The sequence below is a fragment of the Ceratosolen solmsi genome, unplaced genomic scaffold (genome assembly GCF_000503995.2).
Source record: "Ceratosolen solmsi marchali unplaced genomic scaffold, CerSol_1.0 scaffold61, whole genome shotgun sequence".
NCBI classification, from domain to species: Eukaryota; Metazoa; Arthropoda; class Insecta; order Hymenoptera; family Agaonidae; genus Ceratosolen; species Ceratosolen solmsi.
The window spans coordinates 2,609,607-2,628,146 of record NW_011948435.1 but is presented as its reverse complement, the minus strand read 5'-3'; the positions used below and the strand labels follow the sequence as shown (position 1 = coordinate 2,628,146).

The 18,540-nt window shown below is 31.7% G+C and overlaps 1 protein-coding gene across 2 annotated transcripts in view; it reads left to right on the top strand.

Annotated features, from left to right (window-relative positions):
• The window catches only part of LOC105364960 (discoidin domain-containing receptor 2), a 237,779-nt gene that overhangs the window by 206,717 nt on the left and 12,522 nt on the right, over positions 1-18,540 (top strand). For both annotated transcript variants that reach the window (XM_011503003.1, XM_011503004.1), the window contains exons 8-12: positions 157-502; positions 5,725-5,915; positions 7,816-8,006; positions 12,248-12,370; positions 13,478-13,587. In XM_011503003.1, coding sequence (XP_011501305.1) covers positions 157-502; positions 5,725-5,915; positions 7,816-8,006; positions 12,248-12,370; positions 13,478-13,587 — 961 coding nt within the window. The remainder of the gene's footprint in view (positions 1-156; positions 503-5,724; positions 5,916-7,815; positions 8,007-12,247; positions 12,371-13,477; positions 13,588-18,540) is intronic.

Below are 18,540 nucleotides of genomic sequence, written 5' to 3'. Positions count from 1 at the left end.
AAAAAAAAAAAAAAAAAAAAAAAAAAAAAAAAGAAAAAGAAAGGCACTGTAAGTTGTGGTGGTGGGGAGGTAATAACGCGAGAAATAAAAATGCGAGGGTGAAGAGGCGTGCGGGCCACGACGTTACCGAGCCTATAATAATGCTTATTGTTGCAGTGGTGGCGCATGGGAATTTCAGCGCCGAGGAGCTGACGTCGACGGAGACGCCGGCCCTCAGCGATGTTTTCGTGGAGAAGAAGGGCACGGTACGGGGCATCGGCGAGCCGCCGGTCTCCCAAGCGAAGCACGACGACCCGACCTACATGGCCGTGGTGATCGGCGTGCTAACGGCGGTTATCCTCCTCCTCGCTGTCGCCATCTTCCTAATCGTCACTCGACACCGTCAGCGCAAGTGCTTCGCCAGCCCGGTGAACGGGAAGCCGCCGTCGCACCTCGGCTCGACCTGCGCCACCGTGGAGAAGGGCGCCGCTCTCATGGCCTACACCCTCGAGGACGACGAGAGGTATGAGCTTTCGATTCTCGACGAGTTCACGAACCTCCTCGGTGGCCATTTGTAGGATCGCGCGAGCAACGGCTTATCGGCCTTCTCCTAATGTCACGTCCGTTAATGTGCGAATGCTAATTCCTTCGAGTCCAATACCTGCCTCATTATGTATTATGGGTAAGGGCTGCTGCGCGCACCGAAGGAATTCTTTGTGTGGTATTTGTTGTGCTACATTGTCTCGTGATGGTATTTCGTTTTCTACTTCTTATCGATGCTCGTGTGAGTGACATTGATTACGTGGCGTATGGGGAGAGAGAGAGAGAGAGAGAGAGAGAGAGAGAGAGAGAGAGAGAGAGAGAGAGAGAGAAGGGCGATGAGGTGAGGAGGAGGAGGAGGGGGGGGGAGGTACGTCCGAGTTGTTGTCCTGCTTCAGCGAGTTGACATTTCGGGTACCATCGGATTACACATTCATTGTCAATGATAAATTGCCGTGTCTGTTTTGCATTACGACCGCTCACGAGTCTTAACTCGACATGACTTTTACATAATTTTAAGAACGTTTTGCCTTTAATAGGATTAATCGGGCTTGAAATTATTACATTTTATTCTGAAATTATGATGATTACGTAAGATATTAATCACTGCAGTGCCATTCGAAGATTTATATCGATTCGATAACTAAAATACGCTTTTCTCTTGCACCAATATCTCGAAATATTGAACTTAAATATCGAATAATTGGAGTCCAACTGCATCGAACGACGTTTCATTGTGCCGAATTTTCATAACTAAAATCTACCTCATAATAATATTTATGCCTGAAAGCCCATTTTCAAGAATACGCATAATTAAATTAACGATGTAATAAAAAAATGATTTACATGATAATAAATCATAATTGACATATTCTTATTCTAGTAAATACGTATTATGTGCGTTAAATCATGCGCAGTACAGCGGAATACTTGAAATATAGTATTTTGTCAATTTTTAAGACACGTAAAAGGATTTGTCAATGCAATGCCATAATTTATTTATTCAATTAAAATGAAATATTTTAATTAAAATGAAAAAAGCATTATATGGAGTCTAGTGATTTGTAAAATTTACAACGTAAAGCGTAAATTTTTCGAACAAAAACCAATTCAAAACGTTCATCAGGTAATTTTAATATATATATATATATATTGCTTACGTAATTAATTGGTTCATTTCTATTATTTATTTCAATAATTATTGATAATTCGATTCATAATAATGTATTAATATAATATACATTAATTTTTGAATGTGTATTTCATGTCTTGCCCTTTCAACACATGTATAATCGTTTTATTTAACACGATATTTATTATTAATTTTAAAATTGTAAAATAAGAATAAGTTTTCCTCTTAATGCTGAAAGAAATCAATAAGAATAATAATTAATAAATAAATAAACAAATAAATAAACAAATATATAAATGAATAAATAAATGTTCAAACGCGGAATACCTTTTACGATAAACTTAAAAAAAATAAAAAAAACATAATAAATGATTTAAGTGAAACAGTTTTAAATCTACTTTTTATATGCCATGTAGTTATTTATATTTTGAGAGATAATAAAGTACTTGTAGGTCTTATTATTAAACTTATGTCTCAACTAAAGCAAACAAAAAAAAAAAAAAAAAAAAAAAAAAAAAAAAAAAAAAAATAAAAAAATAAAATAAAAAACAAACTCATGTCACACTGTTAGCTTTACCATACATAAACGAGTCTTTAGAAATTAATTATAACATTTTATATTACTCATATTAATGTGTTTTGTATAATTATATTTTGGTGTTAATGTTAATCGTGTACTATTTTACAATATTAGCGTATATTAAATTAATATATTGATTAGATTTTTTAAGGCGCTCAGAAAATATTATTTAATTAGTATTAACGTACAATTAAAACAGTAAATTTTATTTATTTTTAGCATACTCGTATATTATAAAAAAAAATATATAATATTCTTAAAATGGATAAAAAAAAAGAAAGAAAGAAAAAAATTACGCAATTTTGAAATTTATATTTAACGTAATAATTGTATCTTAAATTAGGATGATTAAAATGAATTATGATAGAGTAATGTATAAGCGAATTTTAAATTAATTTTTAATTGTAATAATTATAAAAAGCTTTTCAACAGAAGACACTACGTTTACCAAAATTCTACCAAAACTATAATATTTATGAACAACACACATTTAATATGAAGCATTTAATACAAAAATAAGTACCGTTTTGTATTTTCTTTTTTTTTTATTTTTTTTTTTTACTAATTTACATTGAAAATGAATGAAATAATTTTACCAATTTTTCTTCGGGAATAATAATTAAAAATTTTTGTCGATTATCATTAAAAACCGTGGAAAGGTAATTTTAAGTTCCTTTTTAAGTTGCTTTTATTGTATTTCTTGCAAAATAAGCACCAAATCTGTTGTATGCAATAAAACCGGGAATGTTCAACATTTATTCGCAGCTAATAATCCATCAGAATTATAATGCGTTATTGGCGAAATTATTTTAAGAGAAGTATTTACATCTTTTTTTAGCTTGCGTAGTCACCAATGTCTTACTTCGAAGGGTTAAAATTAAATGAGTGTATATAAAAGGCAAACAACGACAACAACATCAATAACAACAACAACAACAACAACAACAACAACAACAACATCATTAATAGATAAAAATTTCTTAAATATTTTTTTCTTTCTTTTTTTTTTTTTTTTTTTTTTCCCCGTCAATATAATACGCCAAAATGTTACAAATAATTCATATTTTATTTCAATGTTCGTAAATCCAAATACATGAATAATAATAGAAAAATGTTTTTTTTTTTTACAAATAATTAAAATATTCATAATTTAAGAGCTCCATTTTTGTCAATCTTATTATTGTTATTGTGAGAGTAGAATAATAAATAAACACTCGGGTATGTGTTCTAATGAGATAAGAATTATTAGTGGCATATTTATACCAAAACAATAAGCTAATATATTTTTTTAAACTAAGATAAAATAATAAATATACCGCAAGTACAATAACATAATACAAACTATATATATATACTGATATATGATTTTATAATGCATCGGTAGAATATATTTAATTTTTAAAGTAATTCAAACCACGAAAATTACGCTCTTGTAATTGAATGAAACCTTACGATTCCTTTATATTTATAAGCTTTCACATTTACAAATTCGATTATAAAATAATTTTCTAAATATTATGTTCATTGAATGTACATGATTTAGTATTTTTATACTAAATTTATATTATTAAGAATATAAACTATATTATATTTTTTGCTTAACTAATAACCGAAATAAATGACAAAATTACCAAGAAAAAACGTGTTTTGAAATACTACCCTCCTCGAACTCTATACACTTATTTTTTTTCAACACAATTATATTTTAAATACAATATACATGTACAAAAATTATTCATTTTTATTTCTTCGTTCGTATTTTTGATTTTTATGCAGAATAACTTACGTATTATAAACGGCCAACGTTAATATAAATGCCGTTTAATTGCCATTGGCCTTTTTCATCTTGTATTATTATTAAATTATTTACTAAAATTCATTATCTGTATTTATAATTTTAAAGAATTCACAGATTCATATTTAATCCGTATATGTATAATTATAATATTCTTCATTACAAATTTAACCGATATAGAATAGATAAAAAACTTTTATACCGCCTATTTATATTCATCGGTATTTGCAGTTTTTACAATATTATAAATCAATTATAAAAACAATAAAAAATTCTTAAAAAATGTTAAATTTTCCTTTACAAATGAAAGATAAGTAAAATAATAGAATTTCCTAATAAAGTTCATTTTATGGATTATTCGGTCAAGGGATATAAAATTTTTCCCTTTTTAAAAATCAGAAAGGTATCATTCGTCGTTTTGCGGTCGAGTGATCGTATTCTTCATTCGGTTCCTGTCTCGTTTTTCCGATACTCGCTCGTTCTTCACTCTGTGCTTTTTCTCCACGCACGTTCTTCTCTCTCTCTCTCTCTCTCTCTCTCTCACTCTCTCTCACTCTCTCTGTCTCTCTCTATCTGTCTCTCTCGCACTCAGTCTCTCTTTCACCCGTTCTCGTCTCTATCTCTTGCAATTCTCAATCAATGTACGAAGCTCGTTAGTGGTCTTGAATATGCCTCTTCTTTACTCCCTCTTTGACTTTTTCCACTTTCTCTTTTTAGCTCGCGCTACATCTATTACCCTATCTCTTTTTTATCTCGAATTTCTTTGTAACATTTCGTTAGATTATATTATTTTACAATTTACAAGTTTCATCGTAAGTATTATCATATATAGAAAATGGCTTATTCGTTAATTATTTCGCAGTTAAAACGTCAAACACATTATTCCTAAATAAGAAGCCAAAAATTATTAGAACAAATAGAGTTAAGATTGAAGTTTTAGGGATAACGATTTCCATAGATATAATTAGAGCCACGTAAAACGAGCTACAAAATATGAAACTTTTACTTCTTCTAATTTACTTTAAATTAATATGATTATAGTTATATTATATTAATAAAATTATATTAATTGCAACACTTTTGACATATTTGCAGTTATTCAAAAACGAATGTATACCTGATATTTGATTAAACTGTTATTAATCACTGCACGGTAATGTACTAAAATTTTTTCCTTTTTCTTTGTCTAATGAAATAATCGAGCGATTTATCTTATTTAAATGTTAAACACCATCGAGTATTATGAATATTAAATACTTTGATTATCGCTCGTTGCCCATTGAAGCGTCTATACTTGCCAGGGGAAAAAAATTAATAGTAAATCATGTTCAATCAATGCGGTGAAACGCACTTGTACTCGAGCAAAAATTCACATGTATCGACGAAAGAGGCACACGAAGCCGAGACGACGACAGGTCGCACACCGCTAACACTCATTCTACCGTCACGTCCCCCCCCCCCCTTCATCCACGTCCAATTTTCCTCACGCGATACCTAAGCTAAGAAAGCCTTTTTCTTCCTCTCCCTCGTCCCATCCTTCCACAAGGGCAAAAAGCTCGGCCGACATTGACGCGTCGTTTTCTGCCTCGTTACCACGCCACCTCCATCCGCTCCTCCCGGACAACCCGTTTAATCCGTGGCCGTGTGCGTTTGTTTTCTTTTTCCCGCTCGCTGCTGTCGTCGGCGACAACACCTAAGGTACGCGGGTGGCTCGTTGCCGACGCTACCACGGGACCTCGGCAATCGGCTCCTCGATATCGTCAAGCTGGACGATTATCAGGAGCCTTACCAGGCGCTCAAGTACGCGCCCTACTACAGCTACAGCACCGTTGTCATGGAGATGAAAGACATGATGCTGAACAACAAATCGTCAAGCATCAATCATTCGGGTGAGTAGTATTTTTTATTCCATTATAGTTGTATGGAGAGAGACTGTCGATATTAGCGTTGCGTTTAAGCGATCAAGACGAAGATCGTGTTTGCTAGAAATTCCATTCTCGCCACGCCAATGGATAATGTTTTCCCAACCACACCCAGCCATGGAATACATGCAATACACATAGGAATTTTGCTGTAATTATAATAGTTGTGTTTTGTCCCGCTAATGCTGTAACTGCCCGAGAAATATAACCATAACAAATAGCTACTATCCCAGCCAGCATCGATTATCAAATTCCAATTATACAATTAATTGTCACCGTCCGTCCTTTCGTTCCTCATAGTTTCATTTTACTGTTACTCATAAAACAAAAATTAAACAAAAACATAAAAAAGCAACAAAAAAAAAAAAAAAAAAAAATAAATAAATAAATAAATACATAACATTAGTTTCGATTTACTATCTAAACAAAACTCATGCAATATTTAACTTTCACCTATGATTTTCAGTATGGATAGGTCTAACTTAAGCAAAAGTACTCGCATTAATTCAATGAACTGCTCATGGCATGCAGAATCCACGAAGTCAACCTTTGCCACGTAGAGCCATTCCGAGTCGTAAAGTTTGAGTATTTTGTCTTAAATAAATATCTATGAAACTTACCTCTTAATTGAAGAAATATTGAGCAGTAATTCAGCAGTAATAAGTATAATATTATGCAATACGTATGGAAATTAGAATAACTACTAGAATTAAGTTTCTATTTGAGAATAGGCAATTCGTAAAATAATGATTATCAAGACATTGTTAAACGACGAGAAAGTCGAACGTTTAGATAAAAAACGAATTAGAATTTGTATAAATTCATCAAATTATTTACGTCTGTTCTGACGTAATATTTTGCAAAATTGCCTACGACACAATCTTAAGAAATACGTAATCTCGTGGAATCGCATTAATAACCAGAATACAATAATAAAAAAAAAAAAAAAAAAAAAGAAAAAAAGAAAAAAAGAAAAAAATAATAATAAATAAAGAAAAAACATAACGTTCATAATTTCACTCTGAGTGACGGTAGATTTTCTAAAAATTAACTGGGTCATTAGAAAGTTTTGAGATAGGAGAAGCTGGGCAATGTTAAACGCCATCATCTCTTTAACGTATTGGATTAAAACTTTACTGACGATCAACTGTAATAATGCCCAGGTGTCAGTTGTTCATAATGGCTAAAGTTTAACAATTTCCAAAGTAATAGTTTCAACTTGGGTTGTAGTTGGAAGCCAAGCCATGAAGAGTGGATACAATATATCATTATAACGTAATGTCAATTCAATCAGAGTATATGAAAAACGAATTTGTTATATTCATTGTCGCTCTTAATAAAGTATGACTCTCGTTATGATAGCTAAGCAAATACTTTTCTACAGAAACTTATGCAGTCAGAAATAAAAATTCATAACAAATTACTCTTCTATTTTTTCGTGACAAATATCTTGTCGTTTCAAACATTATAATCGTATGCAGCAGATGGTCAATCGCACCTCACGACAAAATCCATCAAAGCACACTCCACTATCCTCCAATGCAACTACTTAACAACACATTATAAGTCTAACAAACATCGCGACGTAACAAACGGTCCGCGTACTATCCATCCCAAGTACATCAACCGCCGAATCCCAAATCTACCATTTCTATCCACCATTTTTAATCTCCTAACTCACCAACGCGCTCCTAATCTTCGATTCACATTCTTTCTCAATAAACATTCATTGCGCAACCTAACCAATCAATAGGGGATTCATCGATCACTTCCACTCACTAACCCCTCCAGTCGCGGTGAATCATCACGGTGAATGAATATCGTGAGACTCAGAGGTGTGAAACTGTTGGTTTGCTTGGCATTGCAGCGCTGTACGCGAACGGCACAGTCGACACGTCTTACGATTACGCGGTGCCGGAGATCGGGACCCAGCAGCCGCTATTGAACGGCGCCTGCATGAACCTCGGCAATGGGGGAGCGACGAGTAGCACAGGCAGTGACCAGGATAGCGTATTTTCTAAGGTATCCTCGCGAAGCAACCGCACCGATGACAAGAAGGTGAGCATATCTCCATTGTTTAATATCTCCTGTAATTGTGTGATAAGGACGATTTAGCTTCTCCTCTGGGCTATCAGTGCATCATCCCATTACCGCGATAAAGCATCGAAAAAGAAAACAATATATCGATCGATAGGACTTGCACGATAGGTTGTTTAAAAAAATAATGCAAAATGTACAATTGATAATGTGAGATTCTCTGTCGTGCGTAAGGATTCAAAAGGGGGCATGCATGGGTTGGGTGGAAGCACCTATACCGGCACACTTGGTTTAAAATTTTCATTGTCAAAATTAAAAACATAAGCTCAATCGTGGATATGATAAGAGCAGAATTTACAATTTCTATAGACAACAGTCGATATTATTTTAATATTTAGATTCTTACTGATTACTGCACGTGAATAAGTACCTTATAAATGAAAGAATAATGCGTAGCAGAAAAATTCGTAAAAATCGTTGATGATCGATATAAATCAATGATTATTGCCGTACATTACAATAACAAAATTAACGACTTTAAACGATTTTCTGTACACAGTGCTTTTATCTAATTGCTAAATATTCAATTTAATTTAATTGTTTCACATAATTTTAGAAGAGTATGTATACGATATTTATGATTTTTTTATAATAATTTAATTTTAATTTTATTATTTCATTGTATCTGTATTGTTGTTGATTCTATATATAGATTTTCATTAGTATATATCGAAAATATTTTTAAGTAAAAAAATTAAATTCAGAATAGCTCGCTTGGAAATTGTATTATTTTTTTCATGGGCGATTTTATTATGCGCAACTTTATAATCCTCAAGACCATAGTCCTTTCTCGTCTTAATTTGTATTGTGGATCAATCCTTCGATTTTTCTCTCCAATAATAACTGGATAAACGAATGCTTAATTCCGAAGAATCGGGGCAACCGCGAACAGCAGTTTCCTTGTCCTTGATAAAGTTTGCTCAGTCGATGTCAGCTCATCCACAATCTCATAAATAATGTCTTGTATACATACGATTTTTGCTCATTACGGTACGCGCAAGTTTTCAAAAAAAAAAAAAAAAAAATACAATTCCATTAAGCATTTTGCATATATCCCAGCTTTCCTTAGCATCTTCTATTTCTTGTTCGACAATTCGACAAAAATTTTTTAGATACCTTTGAATTTTTAACCAATTCAACATTACGTATATATTATCTTCTTATTCTTATTTATTATTGAATGAAAAACAATATTGCCCAATTAACTTTCTTTATTTTTTTTTTTTTTATTATTATTATTATTATTATTAAACATCAAATACGTAAGTCGAGTTTTTTTTTTTAAATTAATTGATTTCACTAAGATCCCCAATTAGAAAGTTTTAGAAATAAGAAAGTTTTAGCCAGAAACAAGTAATTCAATTCACCTTAATAAACTTTATCACTAGTATTTCGTAGTTTATTAAGTAAAAAACAAATTAATACAACATACATTAAAATGATTTACTTTTTAAATATTTACACGCTTACATGCGTATTTCGCGCTTCACTTTTCCGGAGAAATTTCATTCTAAAATCAAAGTGATTAAAACTAATTCTTAATTTTGATCAAATCAAAAATCTAATAAGCTTCTGTACATTAATTCAAAAATTAATAATAATAATTTTCAGATTCGATGCTGTTTAACAGAGTCTGTCTGTCTAGCTTAAAACATTGATTTATTCTTTATTTTTCCAGAAGATAGGTTTATTAGTAAAATATTTTAATACTCGGCAGAGATTTTAACAATATTTAAATGTATTAATAAGCCAAAAGATTAATATAATTTATAATAGTAATTAATATTTACTTGAAGATAAAATTTTTATTACCGTTATTAAACATTGAAAACTATGGATTTTTAAAGAATTTTATATTGAATTTTATCAGCGTTTCTATACATTTTTAATTTATCAGATAGTAATTCCATTACGGAGAGTTTAGGAATCACGAGATTAAATTTTTTGAACATAGTATAATAAATTTCAATATTAACAAACGAACAGAACGTGGCTAATTTTTTTCAATTTTGTTTCTAATTATATATATATATATATATATATATATATATATATATATGAAGTTTAGGGTATTTATAAAATGTACGTGCCAATAGTTTTATGACGCAGTTGAGAAATTGAACGATTTTCAATGTAGGTATGGCACATAGAAAAGTTGTAGAAATGTCGCGCTTAGTCTGATCGAACTGTATTACAGCTTTCACAAAGAACATTTGAAATGGAATCGTGTGCATGCACCTTCGCCTCTCAATCTCATGCCCTTTTTACTTTGCCACGTTTTCTTTTATTCTTTCATTTTACGTTCTATACTCCCCATTTTACTATAACTATCTTTCTCTCTCTCTCTCTGTCTGTCTGTCTACACACACAATGACGTGCACAAACAAACGATACAATAGTATTCTATCATATATATATAAAGGATAAATATTATTGGACTTTATATAGAATCGGTACAATACTATTGAATTTTATATATAAAGAAAATAATACTAAATCAACTTTACAGATTAATCAATTTATGTTATAATCATTACCTAACTAAATATCATCAACGCCCATTCGCACATACATATTTTACTTTTTATTTATCTATTTTTTATTCTTTACCGAAGGTAGTAATAAGTTGTTCAATATGCCAAGCCTATAATGACATGTTCAAGCGTCAAGGTCAAGTTCCTATTTCTCAATTCTGAGACTCGTTTGATGTCGTATTGTCGAACAGAAATACGAAAAGTAAACAAGTTTGATGGCTAAACGCGCCGCGAATATCTTGTTAGTATGGACATAAGGTTGTTATAATGAATAATTGAAAGACGACCGAGAGAGATTAATAATTTTTATGAAAATGTAGTTAATATTATGAATAAATCTCTATAAATAGGTTTCTATATAATTTCAAGTTTCAAGTTTTTTTTTTTTTTTTTTTATCAGTTTTATAAATAAATACGTTGGATGGTTTTGAAGCATATTCATCTCAACTGCTTTAGCTCTTTATATCGATCTAACGATTTATAAATGTATTTATCGCTCTTCCCGATTATATTATATTTTTAAGAAGCCCATTGAGTAAAAATATTCATTTACAATACTTAAATTATTTTTGATAAATTCTAGATGTACTCGTTTTATTGATAATTATAATAAATATGTAAAACAGTGTGTACGGGTGAATTTATTATCGGCTTTATAATAATATTGAAATTTAAGTATAAAATATTTAAAATTTAGCAGTATGGGTGGCATTACGCATTAATAAATTGTAAATAAAAAATATGAGCATTATAAGAGGAATCTTATTTTTACAGTACAAGCAGATATAAGGATAATGAAATAGACTTTTTAAGTATATTTTATAAATATCTTTTCGTAAACAAGTAATTAGAATAATAATAATATCACTTTACGATATGTTACAGCTATTTTTCGACAAAATACTTATAGTATATATATATATATATATATATGTAAATCTTTATAAAATTTTGGATTTCTGTGGTATCCCTAATAATGCAACTTTTGGCATGATGGAAGATTATACTAATATGTCAATTATAACTAGAATACTATAGAAACTTATTCACGTGCAGTAATGATTTTATATCTCACTCAACATTATAAGTATATAAAGAGCTGTTGGAATAATGACAACAACAACAACAACAACAAAACATAAATAAATAAATAATACACTCTCCCGTATCAGTTTTATGAAATTGACACTATGCACAATCTGCTGAATTTATACTTACTATGTATATAAGAAGTATAAGATGTCAGCAGCGAGTAATAATTTAACGAATTTACAAAAATGCCAAACTGACGTAAAAGGCAGAAACACGAGTTTGCATAGTTTGCAACATATATTGTTATAAACTTCATTTTCTTCATGCTCATTGAGCAACATAATTCGTCATAAGTTAACGAAACTATATAAATAATCTTTTGATTATTTTTGACATTTTTACGGCCAGCATCGACGAGGTAGATAATCGTCAATTATCCAACAAACCTGAACTCCCGTACTTTTTATTTCGCCCGAATGCGGAAGCGAAATCGCATTGCCATATGCCACTGAACTTCCCCGCATCGCGACATCTAATAATCCATTATATCGCGTTGTTTATATAATGTTTATATATCTCCAAGATGCATGCACATACACAGCATTACTCGGGTAAAAACGATCTCGTGTGTTGCAGTCGCCGACGCAACAGGAAGTGCTTTCGGCTCTGAAGAAGCGCTTGGAGCAGACCAGCGTGCCCCTCTTCCCTCGTCATCGTCTTCGTATGCTCTCGAAACTAGCAGAGGGCGCCTTCGGATCGGTGAGTGTACTCTTCACCTGTGGAGTTTTTATCGATTTGTATATGTATTAAGTAAATAGGTGAATTCTCGGACGATTATGCCGAGTAGTTATGGATGTAGCGGTATTGCAATGTAAGAAAAGTGCCAATAAATTTGGAGTTAATGATAATTGCTCGATAATTTATTAGTCTAAATTTTGAAATTTCAAGCTCGAGCGCGTTAATTTACAGTGGAAATATTTACATTCGAATTAAAACGACGTCCGATATTAATTTCATTCGATGTAGTATATGTATTTATGGTTTGTGTGCGCGTGAGTGCACGGATGCGGGAGCGCGCGCGTGTGTTTGTTTTTTTCTGTGGTCGCTATCGACGTAAACGTATTATTTACTTAGCCAAGGCACTAATTGAAATTTTAAATAAACATCATCCATGATAACACGTAGAAAAATTAAAACTTCCATTGTAGCAGCACATAATAATTCATTCGTTAAGCAAAAGCTACAAAAAGAAACTCTCCCCCCTCCCACCGACCACCACTTTATTAATTAATTACAATACATTTTGTGTTATTTATCATACTGTTATCGCGACTTTTCATGATAAATGAATTAAATTGATGAATAGCAAAGTCATATATATATATATATATATATATATATATATATATTTATAATTTGTAAAATATTTGTATTTAATTTCATTGTCCATCTAAATTAAAGAATAATGCTACCACACATTCCGTCAGAGTCCATTATTTATACAATATTAATCATTATTAAGATGAGAAAAATCTAAGAAGAAAGGAATTTAATACCTTAAATGTAGCTTGATTTTTCACATTATCGCGAGAACAATAAATACTTCCGTCAGTGCTCTCTTTTATATTCCCGAAAGATTGATTCCAACTTTCCATTCTATTCTTCCTCTCGAGAATAATCATGACAAGAGGACTGCCTCCTTTGTGATTGACTTCATTTTCCATAAATACTCCCCCCTCCCCCGTCGCACTCTCTCTCTCTCTCTCTCTCTCTCTCTCTCTCTCTCTCTCTCCCTCCCTCTCAATGAGAAAAATGCAAAAAGAAAAACTCTCCCCTGAAAAGGTAAAAAAATCCATTTTAATGAAGGTCTACATCGCGGAAGCGGAAGGAATTCCAGAGTATGGCACGACTACAACCCTTGGCAAAAGGCTCGTGGCAGTGAAGTTTTTATTGCCGGAAGCGAACGAGAAGGAAAAGTAAGTACAAACACAGTGCAACCTTAATTCCCTCCGAAGCTTTTCCTCTTCGGCCTCTGTTATTTTTGTTGCCTTAGCGAATTTTATCCGATAAGGTCGGGTGATTCAAAAAAGTATTCTCGTTTATTTTTCCTTATCGTACGCACAATCGATCGAATCATGCTTTCGAGACCAATTTGTTTTTCATTTTATTGTTTACCATTTTATATTCCTGCCGATCACAATGAAAATCGTGGTTGTGAATATTTGTTGAAATTTACATTGCTTTACGTGAGTTTGTTTAAAAGAATTAACGGCACGAATATTACGTATCGAGGGTACATTGTCGTTTGTTAAACACTAATTAATAATGCATTTATGTATGAAAGAACGGTATTATTAATTATTTACGGTGTCATTTATTATTTTTTTTTTTTTTTAATCATTAATTTTTATCATAGAAAGTAAATAATATTGAGTAAGGAGAGATATGCATCAATATTATTCGAAATAATATGCAATAATAGTTAATATGATTCAATAATTAACACAGTGTGTTTCAATTGCCGATAAATTATATTATAAGTAAATTATTAATAAATTATTTTATTAAAAAAAAAAAAAACAACAACAAAAAAAAACGGAAAAAACAACAAGAACAACCACAACAACATACTCATTATGTATTCATAGGTATTATTATTTTGTCATAGTAGCAGAAAATTTTTTATTAAAAGATGATCGTATATAATTTAAATGTAATGCAATTTTTATCTTGAATATAATTTCTATTTAACAATAGCGAAATGTAAACAATTTCAGGTCACATATTAATCACACAATGCGTAATTTAATTGGCATTACATTATGAATGATAAACGAGAATATCTATATATTTATAATAATAATTAATATTAAAATACAATTGACAAGAATAATTTTTTTCGTTCCTATTCATACGTATATGCCTGTTTATTGATAATTAACAGGTTGATAAGAATGAATATGAATTAAAGTCATTATTGTAAATAGGATGACATTACTCTCATCTTTCGTAGATAATAATGCAAAGACCGAACATAATGCGTAAGGAAAGATTTAACTGACATAATTTTCAAATTAAGGTCAAATCCATATCATAAGTGTTTATAATATCAAATGAATAATTAAAATATTATAAAAAGTTTATCCGTCAAACTTTCAATGAGTTTTTACGTAATTTTCAGCCTATATATATATATATATATATATATATATACTACCAATGATTATTATTTTTTATTATTTCATAACTCGAGGAATAATAAGGATATTTTAAATATGCTCTATGCAGTTTGCATAATGTAGGTGAAAAATGATTGAATAAACTTTTATTATGATTACGTTACTTAAAATGGACCACTTACAACTCATTTTTCTTTAGCAAAGAGATATCACAACTCGTTTGAATGCTCCTAAGCTTGTTTTTAGCTTGCTTCCATTGTCCTTCTCTATCTCCATTCCATCTTTCTCTTCACTACTTTACCTATATTATTCCCTTTTCTTTTTCCCTTTTTTCTCCTTTTTCTTTTCTTTCTTCTTCTTTTTTTTTTTTTTTTTTATATTTCTCCTTATTTTTTATCTGTTTTGTATCTCAGTTACCCCTGATCTTCACGTTTACAATATGCTCTTCTGTCCGTTTTCTCTTTATCTCGCGCGTTGAATCCTCTCCCTGATTATTCTTTCCTCTACTCTATTGTCCCCGGTTTCTCTCTATCTATCTATCTATCTCCTTCCGTCTCTTCGTTATTCTCTTACTTTAACTCTCAATCGCTGCGACATTGCTCGCTCCTTCACTCTCACTATTTCTCTATCTAGCTAACAATCTGTCTATGTATTTCTATTTCTATATATCCGTCTCCGTTTCTACTCTAACTCTATCGTTATATCTGTATCATTATTGATTCCCTAGGAAACTTGGACTTTGAAAGTAGCAAATGTTCAGACTATCGGTGGCTACACATCAGAGGCAAGGCTGCGGGCTATTTCTTTGAACAGAAAGTAACAAAATTTGCATACAATGACTGTCAGTTAAAGCTACATTGACTGTAGATTATGTTGTGGATACGCAGCTTTGGATTCATTATAGAGTTGATGGAGAATCGTCCCACCCCGGTCGCGTTCATGTTTCTTTGATTATTAAATTTGTCGAAAATTTGATCGATGACTTTTATGACAGCCATTAACGGTATTGAATATAAATCCGCCGAAGGAAGTTAGTTGTATGAAGGGAGAAGAGTTAAAAGAAAGAAATGTGCACAACTTGTTTTAACGATGTTCGTCGTCCACTGATGCGAAGCTTTCGGTTAAAGAGATCAGTACGCGATCCGTGCAATGTTCGGCCAATCAAAGCAGCTGAAAAACAGTATGGAGCTCTTCAACATTTTTATTCGAGGGTAGATTATTGGAAAGAATTTTGCAGCTTTAAAATAGATGGTTAACTTTCATTCATCAATCGAAGTTAATGACCAAAGTTTCAATTAATTATTAACGTTATGAAGATATTCTTAATAACCGGATACTTTTCAAGCAGTTATTAAAATAAATTAAATAACTTTTTTTTTTTTTTTTTTTTTTTTTCTCCCAAATATAATAAAATCGAAGAAACTAATGGATGGCGCATAGAGAAAAAAAATCTATTGTCATATTATAACTTTCTATTGTATAAAATTCATTTTATATTCCAAAGGAATCTAATGTCATTGTATTTCTATAAGATCTTTTATCAAAACATACATTTTTCAATAGAAAAATTTGTATTTGCATTTGTGAAAGAAAAGTTTATACATCTAATAATTTAACTCGTGATAATCTAATAAATCTTAAGATAATTTAATATCTTTAAGAAGTTCGGCAATATAATTAACTGCATTTTATATTTACTGTAATTTTCAATTTAAAATTCTTTTTCGGTACATGTATCTCGCTATTTAAATTTGGTCAGCGGGATTAATGCTTTATTTATCGAAATTTTTTGATATTGTGGATAAATTTTATGGGATACGTGAAATTAACATAATACTAAAAGTAATCTTTTCTTATAATTTACGATTCATTGTATGCAAAATTAATTTATTACGTCTTGTTGGTTGGTTGGTTGGTTGGTTGGTTGGTTGGTTGGTTGGAAGAAGCTCAAATTCTTCGAAAAGTAAGCGGGTTACGGTAATTATTGATATGGATAAATATTATCTAGTTGGGACTATAAAAGTTTTCGTTTAAATTTTAATCAGATGCTAAGCCAATGGATTAATTGAGCTATTTAAGCAATCTACAATATACAGATGATTAATGAATATTATAACAGAAGTCTGGATATTCGTATTTTTTTGTAATAAAAATTAATTGCAACGTATAGAGAGGCATCGAAGAAGTGAAAATCTAAATTTGTCGATGATAAATCACATTACTGGAAACGAACTGAGAATGACAATTTTTTAAATTATCATATTCTTAAAAATGTTCATATTGCCGTTATTATCTTTATCTGGTCATTATTAGTTGATAATCTTTCTTGTGGCCATAATAATTAGGTATCTTTAAGCTAACGTGGACATGTTGTATCGTGTGTTCGGGATTAATCGAATAATCTGAAAGCATCTAGTCACTATATGACTTGTAATCATTTGGAAATGAGGTTTTACGATGCGGGTTCTGGGAGGGTGGGAGGGAGGGAGGGAGGGAGGAGGAGCCGGGGTGTTAACGACAAAAAATCGATGGTGAGATTTTCCCTATGTGGACCTACAGGTCACATGTGAGTTTATCGCTGCGAAAGTCTCTACATTTTGCGCAAACTAATTTTCAAAGTTTAAATCGTGTAGCTTTTTGTTGTGCCACAAAGTAATAATACAAGTGTTTATTATTATGCGTAAATGGGCGGAGAACGAAAAACTTCGCTATTTACTCCTTAATTTCTTGCATTAGCTTCATATTTGCAAGTACGCTCTAACCAATTTTTTTTTTGTTTTTTTTTTTGTTTTTTTTTTGGTGTGTGTGTGTTTTTTTATATCGCCGTAAATAATGAAACATAATATATCATTTACGCGTCTAATAAGTTTTTGCCGTTACGCTTTTATAAATAAAATACACGTCTTGCTAATGCAATACGCGTGTAGGGCAGCAGCATTATATTTTATTCTAAAATAAAAGAATGTGTCGTAGGAAAACCGAGTTCGTGGAAATTCAACGCTCGCAATCCCTGGCGTTCTAATAGGTTTACACTTTTTCATGTATCGGCAGTCATAAGTAATAAAAATTGATCTTGTAAAAGATAATGAAAATAGTAATGGTCGAGTTGTAAAACGAGCCCCCGTAAAGTAAAAGGGGAGCGTAAAATAATTACGCGACATTTTTCTCTCCAGTTACTTTTATTGTTTTATGCTATTAGCGAAAGGTGTGCAAGAACATTGTGAAATTTAAGAGAAAAAGTGGCGGGATTCGACCAAAATTCAGATCTATTAATAATTAAATGGATAGGTTGCCGTATATATATTTAGATGGATAGATATTCCATCAAAATAAATTCAATTACGTATGCCTGTGACTCGTACGATCGGATTGCAAAAAAAACAAAAACGACAAATGGAGCCGAAAGCGGCAAGTAATTACCTTCGGTCGATGGATGATGGGCGCTCATCGTCGAAAAGCGTCCGAGTGCATCGAGTCTCTCGGTCACTTTTCTCACAGATTTAAACGAAAGTCCGAGGATCGAGTAATAATACGCTCGGGTATGCAATACCCGGACTGCAGCTGCTTTCATGTATGCCGTCAGCGAATATTGCCGAGCACCTCCGCGAGGAGTTTACTCGTGCCGTTGAGCTTCAATTGCCGTAAATAAGCTCTCGCGCATATAAAGTCGCTTAGCTCATGCAAGCGGGAAAGCTCTTCCAGTAGGCACTATTATATTTGCCGCTTTCCTTTCCTTGCCCCCCCCCCCCC